General features: G+C 41.1%; 1 protein-coding gene across 1 annotated transcript in view; it reads right to left on the bottom strand.

Annotated features, from left to right (window-relative positions):
• Positions 1-72: 72 nt before the first annotated feature.
• The window catches only part of dnajc7 (DnaJ (Hsp40) homolog, subfamily C, member 7), a 47,320-nt gene continuing 30,092 nt past the window's right edge, over positions 73-17,300 (bottom strand). Inside the window, exons 4-14 of the mRNA XM_060901993.1 lie at positions 12,205-12,318; positions 11,630-11,704; positions 11,408-11,526; positions 11,136-11,289; positions 6,307-6,471; positions 5,629-5,720; positions 5,476-5,549; positions 5,208-5,354; positions 4,931-5,080; positions 1,955-2,017; positions 73-1,801 (exon numbers count right to left, since the gene is read on the bottom strand). Of these exons, the coding sequence (XP_060757976.1) occupies positions 1,764-1,801; positions 1,955-2,017; positions 4,931-5,080; positions 5,208-5,354; positions 5,476-5,549; positions 5,629-5,720; positions 6,307-6,471; positions 11,136-11,289; positions 11,408-11,526; positions 11,630-11,704; positions 12,205-12,318 (1,191 nt within the window). The 3' untranslated portion in view covers positions 73-1,763. The remainder of the gene's footprint in view (positions 1,802-1,954; positions 2,018-4,930; positions 5,081-5,207; positions 5,355-5,475; positions 5,550-5,628; positions 5,721-6,306; positions 6,472-11,135; positions 11,290-11,407; positions 11,527-11,629; positions 11,705-12,204; positions 12,319-17,300) is intronic.

Here is a 17,300-nt window from a genome sequence, read left to right as displayed (position 1 = left end):
GGAAAAAGGTATTAAGCCTTAAAACCTCCAATATAAAAATGTTTTAAAAAAAAGTCTTAAGAGTCAAATAAATGGGGAGAAACAAACAGGCTAAGTTTATTTACAAAAACGGTCCATAGTCAAGACTGTTCCTTTAGCATGAGCCACAGCAATGTGAATGTTTCTCTTCTGACTGCACCATGAGGATCTTGGGACAGGCAACATGAGTCATTAACAAATATAGTTCAAGTTATAGGCACAGGTCCAAAAAAAAAAAAAAAAAAAGCTGTCTTTCAAAACCCATACTCATTCTGATCAGTTTACAAAAAGGTAACATCCGGGAATTTCTCTTGTATAGTTAGTTATGGCCAATAAACTTCAAGTATGCATGCAGGGGTAGACATCTAAAAACATCCAGAGCTCCAGTTTCCAACAAGGTTAGACTAAATTCAAAAACACTTAACATGGCATAAGGTGTTGAACTTAGTCTTAGAACCAAACAGGTTCTCCAAACCCAAACACAGAGGGGTAATTTTCCACTCTGCTCTTAAACACCTACTAAAACTGTGACTGCACTCAATCATGTGTATTGATAAACAGTGCTGGACTCTGGTTCTCCGAGAACCCCATCCTAGAACATCCGTTAGTAGCACTGTAGGGATTTGCACTCCGGTGTTTGAGCAACTCCTACATAAATAGTTAAAGAGCTGCATTCTGGCATCAGGCTCAGCAAAACCAGAGTGCCTCGTGCCTCACAGATTACCTTCTAAAGATCCTCGTGTAGCTAATGAACATTCACACATCATCTCGACGGCTCACATCCTGCTTGAGAATTTACAATAAATATTGATATCAAAAAAATGAACACACTAGTTTAAAAAAAAAAAGTCATCAACTATCAACACGAAGAGAAACACTTTACATTCCAGTAAAATGTACAATGCAGCAATGGTTGGATGGTGATGTTGACATGTAAAGTTTGTATGTTGTTTGGAGGGAACCACTAGAGGGAACTGGAACACCAGACTTGTACTCTTCACCCTTGTGTATGCAGTAGTTCAAGAAGCTGGGACTTCAACCCAACTAATTGGGCTTTTTTTTTCTTTTTCTCTTCACTATATAATTTGGCATATAATGGTATCAGCAATTGAGAAGATAAAAAGTGAACTCTAGGAACATTTTTGTACATTTGGAGATGAGGTACTTGTTATACATTCCTTCCTACTGGCATCACAAGGCTCACACCAGAAACCTTGGTAATAACTGGCACTGAACTCAGCATAGTGTGGTGCAAGAACAGAAATCCTGCACTGATGGAATGAATGCTGGGAATGAGATTTTCAGTCAGTATGCTTTAGCACCTTTGACAATCTGGAAACCCAATCTTGGTTCCACAACCAAACAAACTAGGAAAAGCCATTTTGCTAGAGTGAGCAAGTGAATAACTCGGACCATTTTTAATTTTAAAGAAAAATACTGAAACACAGGTGCAGCTGTTCATGATGCCACCGTGGGGTGGGGGAGGAGAATTTGCAATAGAAAGGAGTCAGAGGGGACTGCTGGACTCTTCACTGTATTATTTTTAAAATTACTGTTTTAAAACAAATGACCATATGCTGGTCCTAGACCCTTCACACTGCAGTACAACATGCAGTTGTGTGTGTGTGTGTGTGTGTGTGTGTGTGTGTGTGTGTGTGTGTGTGAGAGAGACAGGTGAGAGTCTGTATTGGGGTTGGTTCTGGAGGCCGTATGGGTCTGCTGCATACATGCGAGAGGATGGACAGTTAGCCGAACTGGAAAAAGAAATTTCCAGGTCCAGATGCTGGGGGACAAAAGAAAACAAGGCGCAATCTGAGTCAGAATTCACATCTTCACCAGCAAATAAAATCAATTATTAAAGTCAGGTTTAATCAAAACATACAAATACTCAAATTGAGTATAGAATAATTATAGAATCTTGTGTAGCATGCCTCACCTTCGAAGCTGAAACCACCAGGGCCACCAAAGAACGCTTTGAAAATGTTGTTCGCATCGAAATCTGAAGAAAGAAAAAAAATTTAATTGAAAGGCAATTAGGGAGAACTTGTAGTCAAATGTGAATGTAGCATCACATGCATGCTTCTTCAACTAGGCCAGGGGTCTTCGCTTAACATTTGTGAAAGTAGTTTCATCAAATTCCTTACTTACAAAAAGTCCAAATAAGCAACTAACATGACTGACTGGTGACACCGGTTTCCTTTTAATGCTTAACTATTAGTGATTACTTCATGGCTATAAACTTCAAAGGGGACAATGAACAGATGAGATCAGTTTTGAACCTGAAGCAGGAAGAATAAACATGGTCCATTTATCTTTAATAATTCTATCATCTTTTGTACATGCCGTCATCACACACCCAACCAGACAGGGCAAATTAAATCTATGAAAAACGCACCCTTTGTGCACTCATGTCTTTAATCCTGAGGCTAGTGTCTGGTCTGGTGAGCTGGTTAAATCATTCACACAAACGCATGTGATTGGATAAAACCCAAAAAAAAAAAAAAAACCCTACTAGAAAAGCCACACAGGTTCAGATTTAAAAATAGGTACCCTATGGGTACATGTGGCTACTGCTTATAAATAATTAAAAAAAAAAAACCCACAAAAGTAAGATATACCAAGTGTCTGTACTTTATATTATTCTTACAGTTTTCGAAACTGAAACCTCCAAACCGAGGCTGACATACACATGCTGTCGCCATGACCGAAACTCTTATTTCCCGGAAAAGGCCCGGCGCTAGAGCTCAGTGGTCTCAATACTCTTTGACAACTTCTTGTAACAACTCTGAAGCGCGTCCCATCTACATCACACATGGGACCACTGGCCAAAGGTGGCGAAGAAAGGGGGACAACCTGGAGTATATTTTAAAATAGGAACGCACTTTCCCTTGGTATTGAGCATAAACATGTCTGAAAGCAATTTCTTTAGTCTAGTCCAGGGCTTTTCAAAGTGTGGGGCGCGTCCCCCCTGGGGGGGGTGCCAGAGTTCTGGGGGGGGGGGGGGGGGGGGAACGTGAGGAAAAATAAACCAGAATAAGTTACTATTGCGGACATTTAGCGAACTTCAGCTAGCCTTTACCAGACACAAAATGGATCGATTTTTAGTACCTAAAGCTACAGTAAGTGAGGAGACAGTCTGGGCCAAGCAAAAAAAACAGAGCCTCCAGAATGTTGCGATTTGCAACTTCAACACAAATTCAACCAATCCCCGCGAATTCAAGGCGGTGTTGCAATTATATCCAATCACCGCAACTTTCCCGCAAATTTGACCAATCGTTGGCGTCGTCTTGAGGTGACGTCGACAAACTACCTTCCGCCTTACTTCCATGTATACGTTCAAGAGAAGCAGCATGCGCGCAGTGTTGCCAGATTGGGCGGTTTCAAGTGCATTTTGGCGGGTTTTGAACATATTTTGGACTGGAAAACGTCAGCAGTATCTGGCAACACTGCATGATGTGCGAGTCAGTGTTTATATAGGCTTAAATTCTGTTACTGAAAGTGTGTTATATTTACAGTGAAGGACTGTGCGCACTTTATTATTTTTTTTTTTACTTAATACAAGAAATTAGTGGATGCCAACATTTTTGCCAAAATGGTATTTTATTTTCCATTGTTTAGGCAGCTTCAGCATCATACTGTGAGATTCTGTTCAAATTGTTTTTTTTCCTTCTATGAAGCCTGAGCCATTTATTTTATTAGTTTATAATTATTGTTTAATTTAGTCTTCAGGAGAGACTGCCTGCACACAGTACTAGTATTAATAGTTTTTTTTTCTTACATGAAAGCTGAGGCATTTATATTATATTTTAAGGTAACTTCATGTTGTGCTGTGAGGTTCTCTGCACTTTAACTTTTGAACCAACAGGTGCATTTGGATAAGTAAAGCCTATTTTTCTGCATTTTTGTAGTCCTGGTAATCTTTTATATTGGTAAAGTTGTTTATAGGACCATTTCTCTGTGTCTTTGTTTTTTTAATCAATATTTAACATATCACTCAATTTTAAATCACAAAGAGAAAATCGCAACAATTTCTCGCAACTTTCACTTCCTCCCGCAACAAAAACCTAAAAAACACCGCAACTTTCATCGCAATTTTTTGGAAAACCCCCCGCAACAGACATTTTAGCCCGCAACAATCACAAAAAAGGCCTGCGGAATCCTGGGGGGACTGAAAAAAGAAGGAAGTATGACCACGATTATTTAAAATTTGGATTTTCATGGACTGGATCTGAAGATGCTCCACTGCCACAGTGTGTTGTCTGCCAAGAGGTGCTAGCTAACGATGCTATGAGATGTTTAAAATGTGTAAAACAAGATGTTTTAAAAAGCACAATGTTTAAAATGTGAAAAATAAAAAAAAATAAAAAGTGTACAACAACCATTTTTTAAAAATACGAATGGAACATTAAGTATAGCAACAACAAAAATTGTAAGGGGGGGCGCTGTTTATTTGCTCTCCGAGGGGGGGGCTGACTCTCCCACACTTTGAAAACCCCTGGTCTAGTCCATTTATTTCGAATGGTGAACCGAATTGTATACACACCAGCCATTTTAAATCAGAACACCTGTATGCACATGCGCTCTATGAGGCAGTAGCCACAAAAATCTGCAGATGCTCACGAGACAATTTATAAAAAAAAAAATTCTAACGCTCTGCTACTGTATTTTTCCTTGGTCTGCTAAAATAATTTAATGTGTTCATACTGAGAATGGGATCTGCCTGTTGGTGATCCCTGGTGTCAGCAATCCCATAATTCTGTTTGAATTCAATTAAAGCTTCAACAAAACTGTCAGAAGTGTATTTATGGATTTAAGTGAATTGCTGGGTTTTGGGTAACTTTATATTTATTAAAAAAAAAAAAAAAGCTACGAAGACAAAACAGCTCATGTATTTGTCGTGGGAGACACAGACCCATGTTCATGTCGTCGTCCTCCAGATCATGGCCGCTGTCGTAACGAGACTTCTTTTTGGGGTCTGAGAGCACAGTGAAAGCCTCACCCACTTCTTTAAACTTCTTTTCCTCCTCCTTCTGTACCTCGGCACTTGCACCACTGTGCCGATCTGAGACAGAGAAAATTAAACACACACACACACACACACACACTTTACAACTACTGTATGACCAACAGCTAATACTTAAATGTGTTAGTGTATGAATGAAATTTTTATATTATATATTTTTTTCTACCTGGATGGTGCATAAGGGCTCGTTTGCGGTACGCTTTCTTGATCTCATCTTCTGTAGCATTTTTGTCCACTCCTAGAACTTTATAGTAATCTTTCCGTTTACTCTTCTTCAGTTCCAGCTGAGCATTCTTCAATAAAGTCTTATGTTCTAAGGGACAGGACACACTGTTGTAAAGCAGCAAGAAATGGCATTTTAGCTTCAGGCCTTAGAGGTTTTGGTTGACCCCAACTTTATTCTTTGTACTGAAAAAGATAATCAGCCCACCTACCTTTAGTTTTCTCTGTCTGATAGACTTTCTCATAGTCCCTCACGGCTTCTTCATACTGTTCTGTGTCCATATAACTACAGGAGTCAAATGCAGAAATAAGCATGCGCGCGCGCACACTTGCATAATCCCACCCCAACACGCAAACAGGCTTACCATTGGGCTCTTCGTAAGTATGCTTTAATATAGGATTCATCCAGTTTAATGGCTTTTGTGCAGTCTTCTATGGCCTGCTCCAGTTTCTTTAACTAAAACACAGTAGATTTAAAGAGACCAATGTTCACGTAAAGAGCTGCACAAACCAGTAAAAGGATGATGAATGTACTAGTTTACATGTTCTGATCATTTAAAAATAAATAAAATAATAATATTTTATATAACAACACAGGCACCATCAAAACACCTTTCAGCATTGGTTCTAAGTTTAAACTCAAAGTTGAATATACAAGTCAGCCTAAAACAGACAACCATAAATCATCAAATGCCCAATGACAGTTTAAGGTCTACAAGCCTGGAATACAGTGTTCAGAAGACCCATGTAGTAAATCGGACTGAATCTCAGTATGCATGAACATGTAGCTAGAAGACTGAGAACCACCAATGAGTCAGTGTCTGGTTGAAAACAAGCACAAAACATTAAATACAGGTCTGAGATTAAGTAGCCCGATTATATAGCAGAGCTTTGGGTCTCATACTTAGTGTGGAAATTACCGTGTCCTAACAGGTAGGTTGAGCATACAGCCAGATTTTCATGGTGCAAACACTGCTTGCCAAATAGAAAGTCGAAGGTGGTGCTGTAGCTCCAGTGGTGGATGGAGAGGTTTAAAGGCTCACCTTGGAGCCGACGGTGGCTCGGTTGCAGTAAAGCTTAGCGTTAGTTTTGATGTTGTTTGGATCGATGGTCAGGGCCTCCGAGTAGAGCTCATAAGCTTCCTCGAAATTGCCCTCTTTAAACGCCTGGTTTCCTTCTTCTTTCTTAGCTTTCAGAGCTTTGGCATTCTGCAGTGGTAGAAGAAAAAAAAAAAAAAACTCCACTTTAATATGGGAAGAAAAAAAAAAAAAAAAAACCTCACACCAGTTTATAAAAGTGTGAGCGAGCAAGTCTAAAGTCTCTCAAACCTTTTATGCAAGATTTCAAATGTAGCGAACGGCAACGGGAAAAGATCCTCCATAGATTGACAAAAATGAAATGTCAAATTACTGGAAAAATTTTTCAGTGGGCTCATGTCTGAATTGGAGCCAGTACATTTATACAGTACAGGCAAAGTTAAAACACTGGCAGAGGAAAGATAAAATGGGTGTACGTGAAGATGTATTTTTTTTTAATAAAAATAAAAAATAAATAAACCGGGGTGGCACGGTGGTGTAGTGGTTAGCGCTGTCGCCTCACAGCAAGAAAGCCCGGGATCGAGCCCCGTGGCCAGCGAGGGCCTTTCTGTGCGGAGTTTGCATGTTCTCCCCGTGTCCGCGTGGGTTTCCTCCGGGTGCTCCGGTTTCCCCCACAGTCCAAAGACATGCAGGTTAGGTTAACTGGTGACTCTAAATTGACCGTAGGGGTGAATGTGAGTGTGAATGGTTGTCTGTGTCTATGTGTCAGCCCTGTGATGACCTGGCGACTTGTCCAGGGTGTACCCCGCCTTTCGCCCGTAGTCAGCTGGGATAGGCTCCAGCTTGCCTGCGACCCTGTAGAACAGGATAAAGCAGCTAGAGATAATGAGGGGGGAAAAAAAAACCCCACAACATTTCAGTGCTGCTTGACACCATTATCCAGCGAGTGTGCATAGGCCAAGTCCGTATCAAAACATTGAAAAACATTAGCATAATGCTAAACAAAAAAAAAATCCGGCCTGTAAAAGTGTCCAATTGCACGTTAAGAGTTGGTCTCTCTAATGTCGAGCATTTTGTACAATAAGCAGTCGAATTTACTCGGACACTTCGAGACAAAAGTTCTTGACAATGTCTTTAGGTGGAATACCATGTGCCATCCCATAGGGTTTACCGATGCTTGAAGACGCGCCTTTATGCTCTTTGATACGCTCACGCAAGTGTCTATAGGTGCAAGTCAAAGTCAACTTTGTCGTCAATACTGCAATATGTACAGGACATACAGAAGATTGAAACTGCATTATTCTCAAACCCATGGTGCAGCAATAAACATTAAACACTAAGCGTAAAGATATAAAATGTCCCTGATATTGACATCAGAACAATAAAGCGACATAGGCACCTAACAGATTAAAGTCTGTGGGTATGGCTCGTGCAATTATAAACAGTAGTGCAAAGCTTATAGACTGCCTAAAGGTGACGCGTATACCACGAGTTGGCCTAGTGGTTAGCGTGTCCGCCGCTCAATCGGGAGATCACGAGTTCTACTCACGGTCGGGTCATACCAAAGACCATCATAAAAATGGTATCTACTGCCATCTGGCAAGGCACGCTGCAATACAGATGTGAGTAGGGAGTCAAACTCTCGCGGTTACCAGAGGACCCGCCCTCCGGAACCCTAGCTATATAATTGAGGTTTTTCACCCACGTGACCAAGTCATGTGATGCATCGTTAGGCTGCCATTTTGGACGTCACGGCTCGAATCAGTTTGAATACGAGGAAGGCGACAAACAAAAAACATAAAAGAAAAAGGAGCGAGATGCAGAAAACACCTTCACTATCCAGCGATGTAGGGCATTTACAGGGTGAGCAGAGGGAGAGGTATTTGCAAAAATTGAGGTTAGCAGGCTTAGAGAACGACGTTTACCTGCTTCCACCAGGATTGTTCACTGACGTACGGAAGTACATGAAGCCCTCGTCTTTACCTGACTTCGGCCCACATGATCTGTATACCTATGTCGTTAAAAACCCATCGCCATACACAGGTATTGATCTGAAAGCGTAGAAGAGTTTGGATACCTACAGATATTTTGTGTCAGGCTGGGTAACATGCCTACATCAGTGGGTCGTCCCTGGAGCCGGTGGTCACCATCTTATTACAGCTAAGGTTTGTTCACATTTTCATTTACTTTCGGTCCTCAGGATAAACAAAATGTTATTAAATGTCACTGAAATAACTTCTTAGTCTGTTGAGACATGGCCCGTTATAAATTTGCTGTTACCAGGCAATGACCAAGAACTGTATTATTAGGGCCGGTGTCTGTTGTAGCAGTGTACTAGCAGCTAGCTGTTAGCACTAGCTAATGTCAACAACATAGTAGCTGGTATGTTACTGTAGCAATGTTTACGTTCAGTCATTTGGATGACTGTTAAAACCTTTCAGTCTCAAGTTTTTCCTTTACTGTATTTACTAGTTTACTGTAATTATGATCCGGCAGCTATTTACACCGGATCCAGTGTAAATAGCTGCTGGAGCGTGCTCCGGCTTGCTCCCCCTCAAATTAAGCAGCGCGCTCCAGAACCTCGGCCGGAGCACTCCGGGAGCAAGCCGGAGCGCGCTGCTTAATTTGAGGGGGAGCAAGCCGGAGCACGCTCCGGCAGCTATTTACACTGGATCCGGTATAAATAGCTGCCGGATCATAATTACAGTAAACTAGTAAATACAGTAAAGGAAAAACTTGAGACTGAAAGGTTTTAACAGTCATCCAAATGACTGAATGTAAACATTGCTACAGTAACATACTAGCTACTATGTTGTTGACATTAGCTAGCTTGACCTTCAAAATGGCGGACACCGGGGCGTCACGTGACCCTGTGACGTCAGGTGAATTACCTCAATAGGCAAGAGGCTGAGGGCTACGGAAACGGAGATCGGCGCCGCCCTATGCGGTGTAGCTTATCACAAGTGTCACATTTAAAACTGCACACACCACCTGTTGCTGATTTATAATCTGTGGTTTTTCCTCTTGCAGCTTTAGGGCATCGTTGAGTTTGCGGCTCACAAACACAGATTGAATTCCAATATTTATCTTGTTACCTCGGCCTTGTAATTTCCTTCTGACAATGTTAGCTGAACGCTGTGGTAATTCTGATGTTATTGTCTGGTTCTTTAACTTCTGGTGTACTAGGATGTTGACAATCAACAAATCCCTTGATGGTACTGTCAATTAAGATAAATATTGACATTCAATCCGTATTTGTGAGCCGCAAACTCAACGACGCCCTAAAGCTGCAAGAGGAAAAGCCACCAATTATTTAAAAAAAAAAACCCAGCAACAGATGGTGTACATAGCTTTAAATGTGACTCGTGAGGAGTTATATAGGTTACACCTGTAGACACTTGCATGAGCGCATCAAAGCATAAAGGCGTGTCTTCAAGCATCGGTAAACACTATGGGATGGCATACGGTATTGCACTTAAAGACATGAACAATAACTTTGTTGCCTTAAAGGTGAGGTACGAGATTTTGGAATAATGGTTCCCGCAAGCCGTATTTTGAAAAGAAACAAGCCTGCCCTCGCCATGCTCCCACCCCCCGCGTCTCGTTAAGTTAGAGTGTAGAGAGCTTGGAAAAATAGCTCAAACTTTCTCATTTAAACTGCGTTTTCAGCCCCAATTTTCACTCCACACACAATTTTCTCCAAATTAGTAGCCACACTTGTCCTGATTCACACAATGTGTCTACCTACACGATAGGACTTGCAGTTTTTGAATGAGAAGCCTGAAAGTGAGGAGAGAACAGGCGCGCAGCCCCATAGACTGCCATTATAAACTTGGCAGAAAAGTCACTCGTTTTTAACTCACTCTAGTGACCTCATTTTTACACTACAGACAAAAAAAATTACATCAGTGTGTTCAGGGGAGCCTTGTGGCACTCACTGTGAAAGAATTGTGAATATCTCCTTCAGTTTTCGTGTAAATCCCCGTTGTTTGGAGGGAGCTGTTTCTATGCATTTCTGTCTCTCCCTGCTCAGCGTACGGGTTGGGGGAGGGGCTGCTCGCTCTCTCTCTCTCTCTCACACACACACACACACACACACACACACACGGGCCGGGCTGCTCGCGGGCTTCAGTCTGATTGACGTGTCAGTATCCAATCATTTTGAGGTGGTACCTCGATAGGATTGGATGGCGTTTTTCCTTTATTTTACACTGTAGACTGGATTAAAATATTTCGTTTTTGGGTCAAACCTTCTATTGTACTGCTTGCAACATGGGTGTGAGGAGCTTTTCAAGCAATATGGTAAAAAATACTCCTGAAAAAAATCTCATACCCCACCTTTAAGAGATTGTCAGAGTAAATTCGACTGCTTATTGTACAAACCGTTCTATAATTAGAGAAAGGCGGCCAACCCTCAACATGTGATCAGACTCCCTCCAGGCCAAACTTTTTGTTTAGCATTATGCTAACCTGACCTGTGTGTTTTGACGTTGCCTTAGCTTACGAACACTCGCTTTATAATGGTGTCAGAGCGGCACTGAAACGTCACGCTTTTTTCCTTAAAACGCACATAAAAATCTAAAGTCGAACAAGAGCCTTGTCTGGAAATTGGAGCCATTTGGACAATGGAACGTGTCTATATTAGATGAAAGGCTTAGTATGAAATACACCAAGAGGAACACTCAAGTATGTATTTGTCACAGTTAAAATATATGTATAAGTGCTTGCTAATAATGTCACAGGTTTGAGTACAAGTAGTGGTTTCAATAATTTTAACAGATGTGACAACTGCAAATGATATTGATTGTTGATCAGTAGCAGTAACTCTGACTCACTCTGCAGGCCAGACGGGCCTTCTCATGGTCCGGTGCCATGCGCAGTGCCTGAATGAAGAATTGTACAGCCTTATCGATACAGTCTTCATAATATAAACACAAACCCCTCACATACAGGGCATCACCGTTCGTAGAGTCCATCCGCAAGATGTCACTGGAAGGGAGTTTAAAAAAAAAAAATTTCAGGGAAACAATGACTTAAAAACCTGCTATTTTATAACTCGTATAATCTATTTACTCTGGCTTTAGTTTTTATGCTGTTGTATGGTTACCTGGCAACACACTGAGCTTCTGGGTAGCGGCCGAGCAGCGCAAGGCATTCCGCCTTCAACACCTTAAATCTGTGACATGCAGAGGCTGACTCAAGCGCTCGATCCATACAGAACACCACCTACACACACACACACACACACACACACCAGTTAAGAGCATCACTGTCAAAGCATCTTTACATCAGTCAGATTATTTTATTCTTCAACGTCAATCTCACAGACCATTCTGAAGTCTCGTTTGTCAAAGCCGATCTCCGCCATTCGCTCGTACTCCAAAATGGACTCTGCATTCTTTAGCTGGAACACAAAATCATACAACTTGAGCTGTACATAAACCTTTGTCGGTTATTGACCTCGGTTCCATCAACAACAATCATCCATGGCTCCCTGTCGCTTTTGTGAGTTTTTTCCTCAATGGCTGTAACAGTCTAAGCACAAGGTTACACTAATCATAAATGAGTAAAAATACACGGGACAGAAAAAGAGGAAAAAGACTTCCAGTAGCGGTCGCATAATTTGACTTTAATCTGGCAATTCGTAAACATTTCTAATGCAAGATAAATGAAAACGAAATAGCAGGGTGTGGCATCTTTTGTTCTGAAAAATAAACTAAAATTCATAACGATTTGGGACATGACGCTGCAATTTCCTTCATATCTCTTCCAGGTACTTTGTTTCCTCCAAAATCACACCATGAACACCCTTAATCTGACAGCTAATCCACTGTAGTCAAGAAAACAGCAAGATGTAAATCCAAGTCACTGAGATCGATCGACTTTGTTGTGATGGTGTCTTACTTCTTGCTGAGCCTGGCTGTTGTCGGCCTCCAGCTCCAGAACCTTCTGGAAGCAGCGGCTGGCAGCCATGGCATTGCCGAGCAACAGGTGGCACTTGCCCTCCCGTAAGTGACCCTGAGGGACAGAGGATGAAATGAGTGAGCAAAACACACAAATAGGTACCAACTAAAGTCTTTCCATTACATCATCCATGGAATGATCAGGGAATTAATTCAGATCTCTGATGGCACCACACAAACGGATCAGCCAGGCAGGGTACTTAACCCACACACACCATGTTAAAACCACTACTCAGCCATTTAGAACTGTCCCCCCTGCGGCCAGCTTATTAGTTTAAATCACTCCTTCAGCTATTTATTAGCAGGCAGATCAGAATTACTGACAAAGCTATGATCGCACATCTAAGAAATCATTTTTGCTCCAATAACTTTCAGTTTAAATGAGGACAACATCCACTTATAACTGCCCTCTTTTACAAAGTGTACAGTACATTCACGAGGGTACGATATGGACGAAAACAACCTATCAGGCAAGAAATCATGAATCAATCATTCATTCATTTTCTTCATCACGTCTCTGCCATGACTTATTAAAAACACAAACATCCCAAACCAGAACCTGTGTAATTAATCCGAAGGTTCACCGAACAAAATGCTTTTATAAAAATTATTTATTTATTTTAAATACCCATGAGCAAACGGCAGGCTTCTGCAAGATCACGACATCAACAGCAAAGTGAATAACAATTAATGCTGCTTTCACACTAGTAGTTTTAAGATTTATATTTCAACATTTAGGTTGATGGTTTGCTCAAGTTTTGGCTCGGCATTGGGACAATACGCAGCTGTTAAAGCAGGACAAGTCTTATTCTAATACAATCTTAGAACACGGACACTGAAATATCTCAGCCTGAACATGACAAAATATTAAGGCTATCTTCACATTACAAGTTCAGTTGGTTCAATATTCCAACGGGGCGGAGCTTCCAGGGAACGGCAGTTCACATCAGACCCTGCATCCAAAATTGCTCCCTACTCACTATAGCACTGTATAGACCCCTTTCACATGACGTCACCGCGCCGCGAGATTTTGTTAGGCGCCATATTGGAAGACCAAGTACATGCACTCACAATATAAAACAAAGTACGAGCGAGAGTAAAGTGACACGATGGATGATAACTCTGGTTATGTGAGTACATTGCCAGCTGCAGAAAGGGCACGGTATGTGGAGAAACTGGCTGTGATTGATGGGTTTGACCCATATGATAAGACTCAGAAAAAATTATGTGAATCCAAGCACACAGTTTAACGCAAAAGTTCGTTTATATCCCGACCTTGTCAGCTGTCAGATTTAATGTTAACGGACCCGGTAAGCTGGTAAATATTTTTTCTCTTCTTTACCAAACTCTAACAGAAAACGAGAGTGCCCGAAAGGGAAAACCGAGCCGAGCCGCCTCACGGCTGTAATGCAAATTGCTTTCCTCCTCGGTATACAAGTGCGCTTCCATGGCAGGGAAAAAGAAACTACATTCTGCCACCTATGTAGTCCCCCATTTAAACAAACAGGAGTCATTCAGGATTCAGCCATGTTTTTGCTCCATGTTTTTACTCGACCAAAGTTATACAGTATTATGAGCTTTAAATTGCATAAATAAAACCATTTGGTGAAACTTTGAAGAAGAGATTGTACTGGTTTAAAGTTTTTACCTAACGTTTTCATGTCGACTCCAATTAATACACTAGTAGAATCGATGACTAGTTTAGTAGGCCAAAACTTTTTTCAATTTTTGACTGTACCAGCCTGAAAAAACTTGCGACAGTCAAATGGAAAAAAAGCAAGCTGGTCATGTTGTACTGGACTAATTTATGACTGATGAGTATAGCAAGTGATACTAGTACTGATACAATAAAACAGACGACTGTAATCTGGTAGGCAGCACGATTTATATTATTTCTCCGTGTCAGATACATAAGGAGGACCGGACACCAATTCTGCCATCTGTTTGCTACCCAGACATTGTAAACTATTTGTTGTTTACACCCAGTGCCTACACTGCTGATGACTTGAAAGCCTACAGGCTTACAATTATGTTGTTAGTGGCTTGGGTCATGATATTACAGCTGTTATTAAGAATAACCTACACATAGTTATGGCCAAGGTAATCTTGTTGATATTTATCTTTTAATAATATATATCTTTTCAGTTGAAAAATTAATACTTTGTTACTATTAAGGTATCCATAATTTAGGTTAATTTATCCAAATTATACATATGTATTTATGATATATGCCTACACAACAACTATGTTTTATTTATATAATAGGAGGGAGAGCAAGCCCCAAACCATCCTAAATTATTATTATTAAATTGTAGAAGTCTGGGAGGCTTGCTCCTCATACAGTTATCAACTTGAGGCCAATTTAGCATGTTTTAAATCTGAATTTCTTGCGTTTGCTTACCTCAAAGTGTCCGCAGATCATGCACAGACTTCTCCATTATATCCACAGTTTTTTGCCAAGTCTCACACAGGTTTCTTTCAAGTCTACTGTTGGGCCAATAAATCATAAATAAAACAGCTCAGATTTGTTTGTTTAAGTCGTTTGCCACTCCACTTTATTCTCGTGGGTTCACATACCGCTGCCGTTATTTCCCCCTAATCACGAGTTTGTTGGTCTTCCAAAATGGCACAGGGTCTGTTTACTTCCGGTTTCGGGTGACGTCAGTGAAAGGGGTCTATAGTGGGGACACCATTTTGTAGTGCTGTCTGAAACCTTAGTGAGGATTATTACACCCTATATAGTGCACTCAAAGTATCCCACAACGTACACTACTTTTCGTGATGCAATGTCACCAACTAAAGCAATACATCCCCATCATGCATTGTGGTCGCGCTAAAAGAAATCAAAGTCCCAGATTTAATTTAATAAAAGGCAGCAGCAAAGAAGAAAGTATTCAGGCTTGATTTAAAAGAACTGAAAGACGCAGCTACATTGTATTGATTAATGTCGGAAATACGCTCAGTATAATATGTATATCACAAAAATACATGCATTTATTTTTTTCGTGGGCTGGTTTCCATCAAATCCTGCGCTCTGATTGGCTGGCGAGCAGGTCCATATCCTACGGTACAGAGCCCAGTTACGGACCCCGGTTACAGACCTCTGGCGACTCGCTCGTTCACAACAACAAACGGTCGCATTTGTCAACATATCTTTTTTTTTTTTTTTTTTTAAATAAGATTATCAAAAATCTTCTAAATTTTTGCCAGCATTTCTCAGGAGAATAGCATTAATTTTACAGCATGGATAGTGATAACGACAGTCTTCACAGCAAAAGCGAGTTTTACTACCCTGAGGAAGAAGAAAAACATTTCAGGAGAAAGCTAAAAACCCGTAACTGTTGCTAACGCCGAGCAAAAACATAGCTGAATCCTGAATGACTCAATTTAGTATAAATAGGGGACTACATAGGCGGCAAAATGTAGTTTTGTTTTTTTTCCTGCCATGGAAGTGCACTTGTATACCGAGGAGAAGGCAATTTGCATTATAGCCGTGAATGAGGATTCAAAATGGTGGCTTGCCTTGGCTTTCCCTTTCGGGCGCTCTCGTTTTCTGTTGGAATTTGGTAAAGAAAAAAATAAAATATTATTTACCAGCTTAAGGTCGGTCCATATGGTGACATACCATGACCTTGAATCCTGACCTCGGCCCAGAGGGCCTCGCTCAGTACTTTCAAGACCTCGGTCACGGTATTTCATGATATGGACCTCCCACCTGGTAAATAACATGTATTTATTATTTTGAAAACTCACCAACCGACTGATCTGGTACGTTTTAATTGTGCGACAGCAATGACGTAAATACCAGCATGACAGTAGTGCCCGAAAGTCCCCCCCCCCCATTTCACCAGTGAGCTCACTATATAGGTCACTCCCTATATAGGGAGTAGTGAACGAGTGAGCGATTTCGGACATGGGCAGAGTGTTGAACCCAGAGTTCAAAACAGCTGCAAAACTATCAATTATTCCACATTTATCTGTCAATTGGCTCATCTGCCTTTTTAATGAAAAAGGAGGCTACCTATTTTGGCTTTTTGAGTGTTGTTTCAGCATACAGTAGCATTAAAATGCACAGCTTGTACAGTACTGTGCAAAAGTCTTAGGCCCCCTATTCCCCCCCCCATTACAAACCATTTTATGACTTCAACATTATCGAGTCAGTACAAAAACATTTTAGAGTCCAAACATTCGTTTTCCAGAACAAAATTTTTTTTTTAAAGATTTTTTTGGGGGCTTTTTTCACCTTTATTGGACAGAGACAGGAAATGAACGGGAGAGAGAGAGAGAGAGAGAGAGAGAGAGAGAGAGAGAGAGACTGGGAGGGATCGGGAAATGACCTCGGGTCGGACTCGAACCCGGGTCCCCGGATTTATGGCATGGCTCCTTGTCCACCTGAGCCACGATGCCCCCTTCCAGAACAAAATTAAATATGTTACTTTTTTTCCTGTATCTGACCAGCATATTACATCATAGAACACTTTTCAGATTAAAAAAAAAAAAAAAAAAAAAAAAGTCATGAAGGCTGCTGGGTTTTGGTGCACAATGAAGAAGCAACTGTGACAGTCAACGCATCCAGAAGAACTGTGGCTGGTTCTGCAAGATGCTCAGTAAAACCTACAGCTCATTTCCGCACAAAACTGCACTCATTTGTAGGTATATTCACAGTCTCTCTAAGAACTACATCAGTCCGTCTCTTTAAGGACTACAACTCCCATCACCAACTTCCGCGTTGACCTACGTCACGCCTGGGCGGGATCACTTTCATCACATCCTCCATGATTCCATAAAGGACCTGGAAATCCGCCATATCTTTCTCTTTTGGCACCGTGATTCCACACGGACACAGAGGAAGGCTCGCTCCGCGAGCCAACCAGATAAAGACGTCTTTTCTTTTTCTTTCTTGCAAGATCCACGAGTTCGCGCTTTTCTTTGTTTACCTTTGGCCACGGTAGACTCCAAGATCGCGCGATTTTAAACTCAGTGAGTTACAACCGGTTTCATTCATTAAGTACGTACGACTGCAGCTCAAAGCAGTTA

Source organism: Neoarius graeffei, chromosome 20, assembly GCF_027579695.1.
Source record: "Neoarius graeffei isolate fNeoGra1 chromosome 20, fNeoGra1.pri, whole genome shotgun sequence".
Classification (NCBI taxonomy): domain Eukaryota; kingdom Metazoa; phylum Chordata; class Actinopteri; order Siluriformes; family Ariidae; genus Neoarius; species Neoarius graeffei.
Note: the sequence above shows the minus strand (reverse complement) of the source record. Positions and strands in the feature narration are given on the sequence as shown.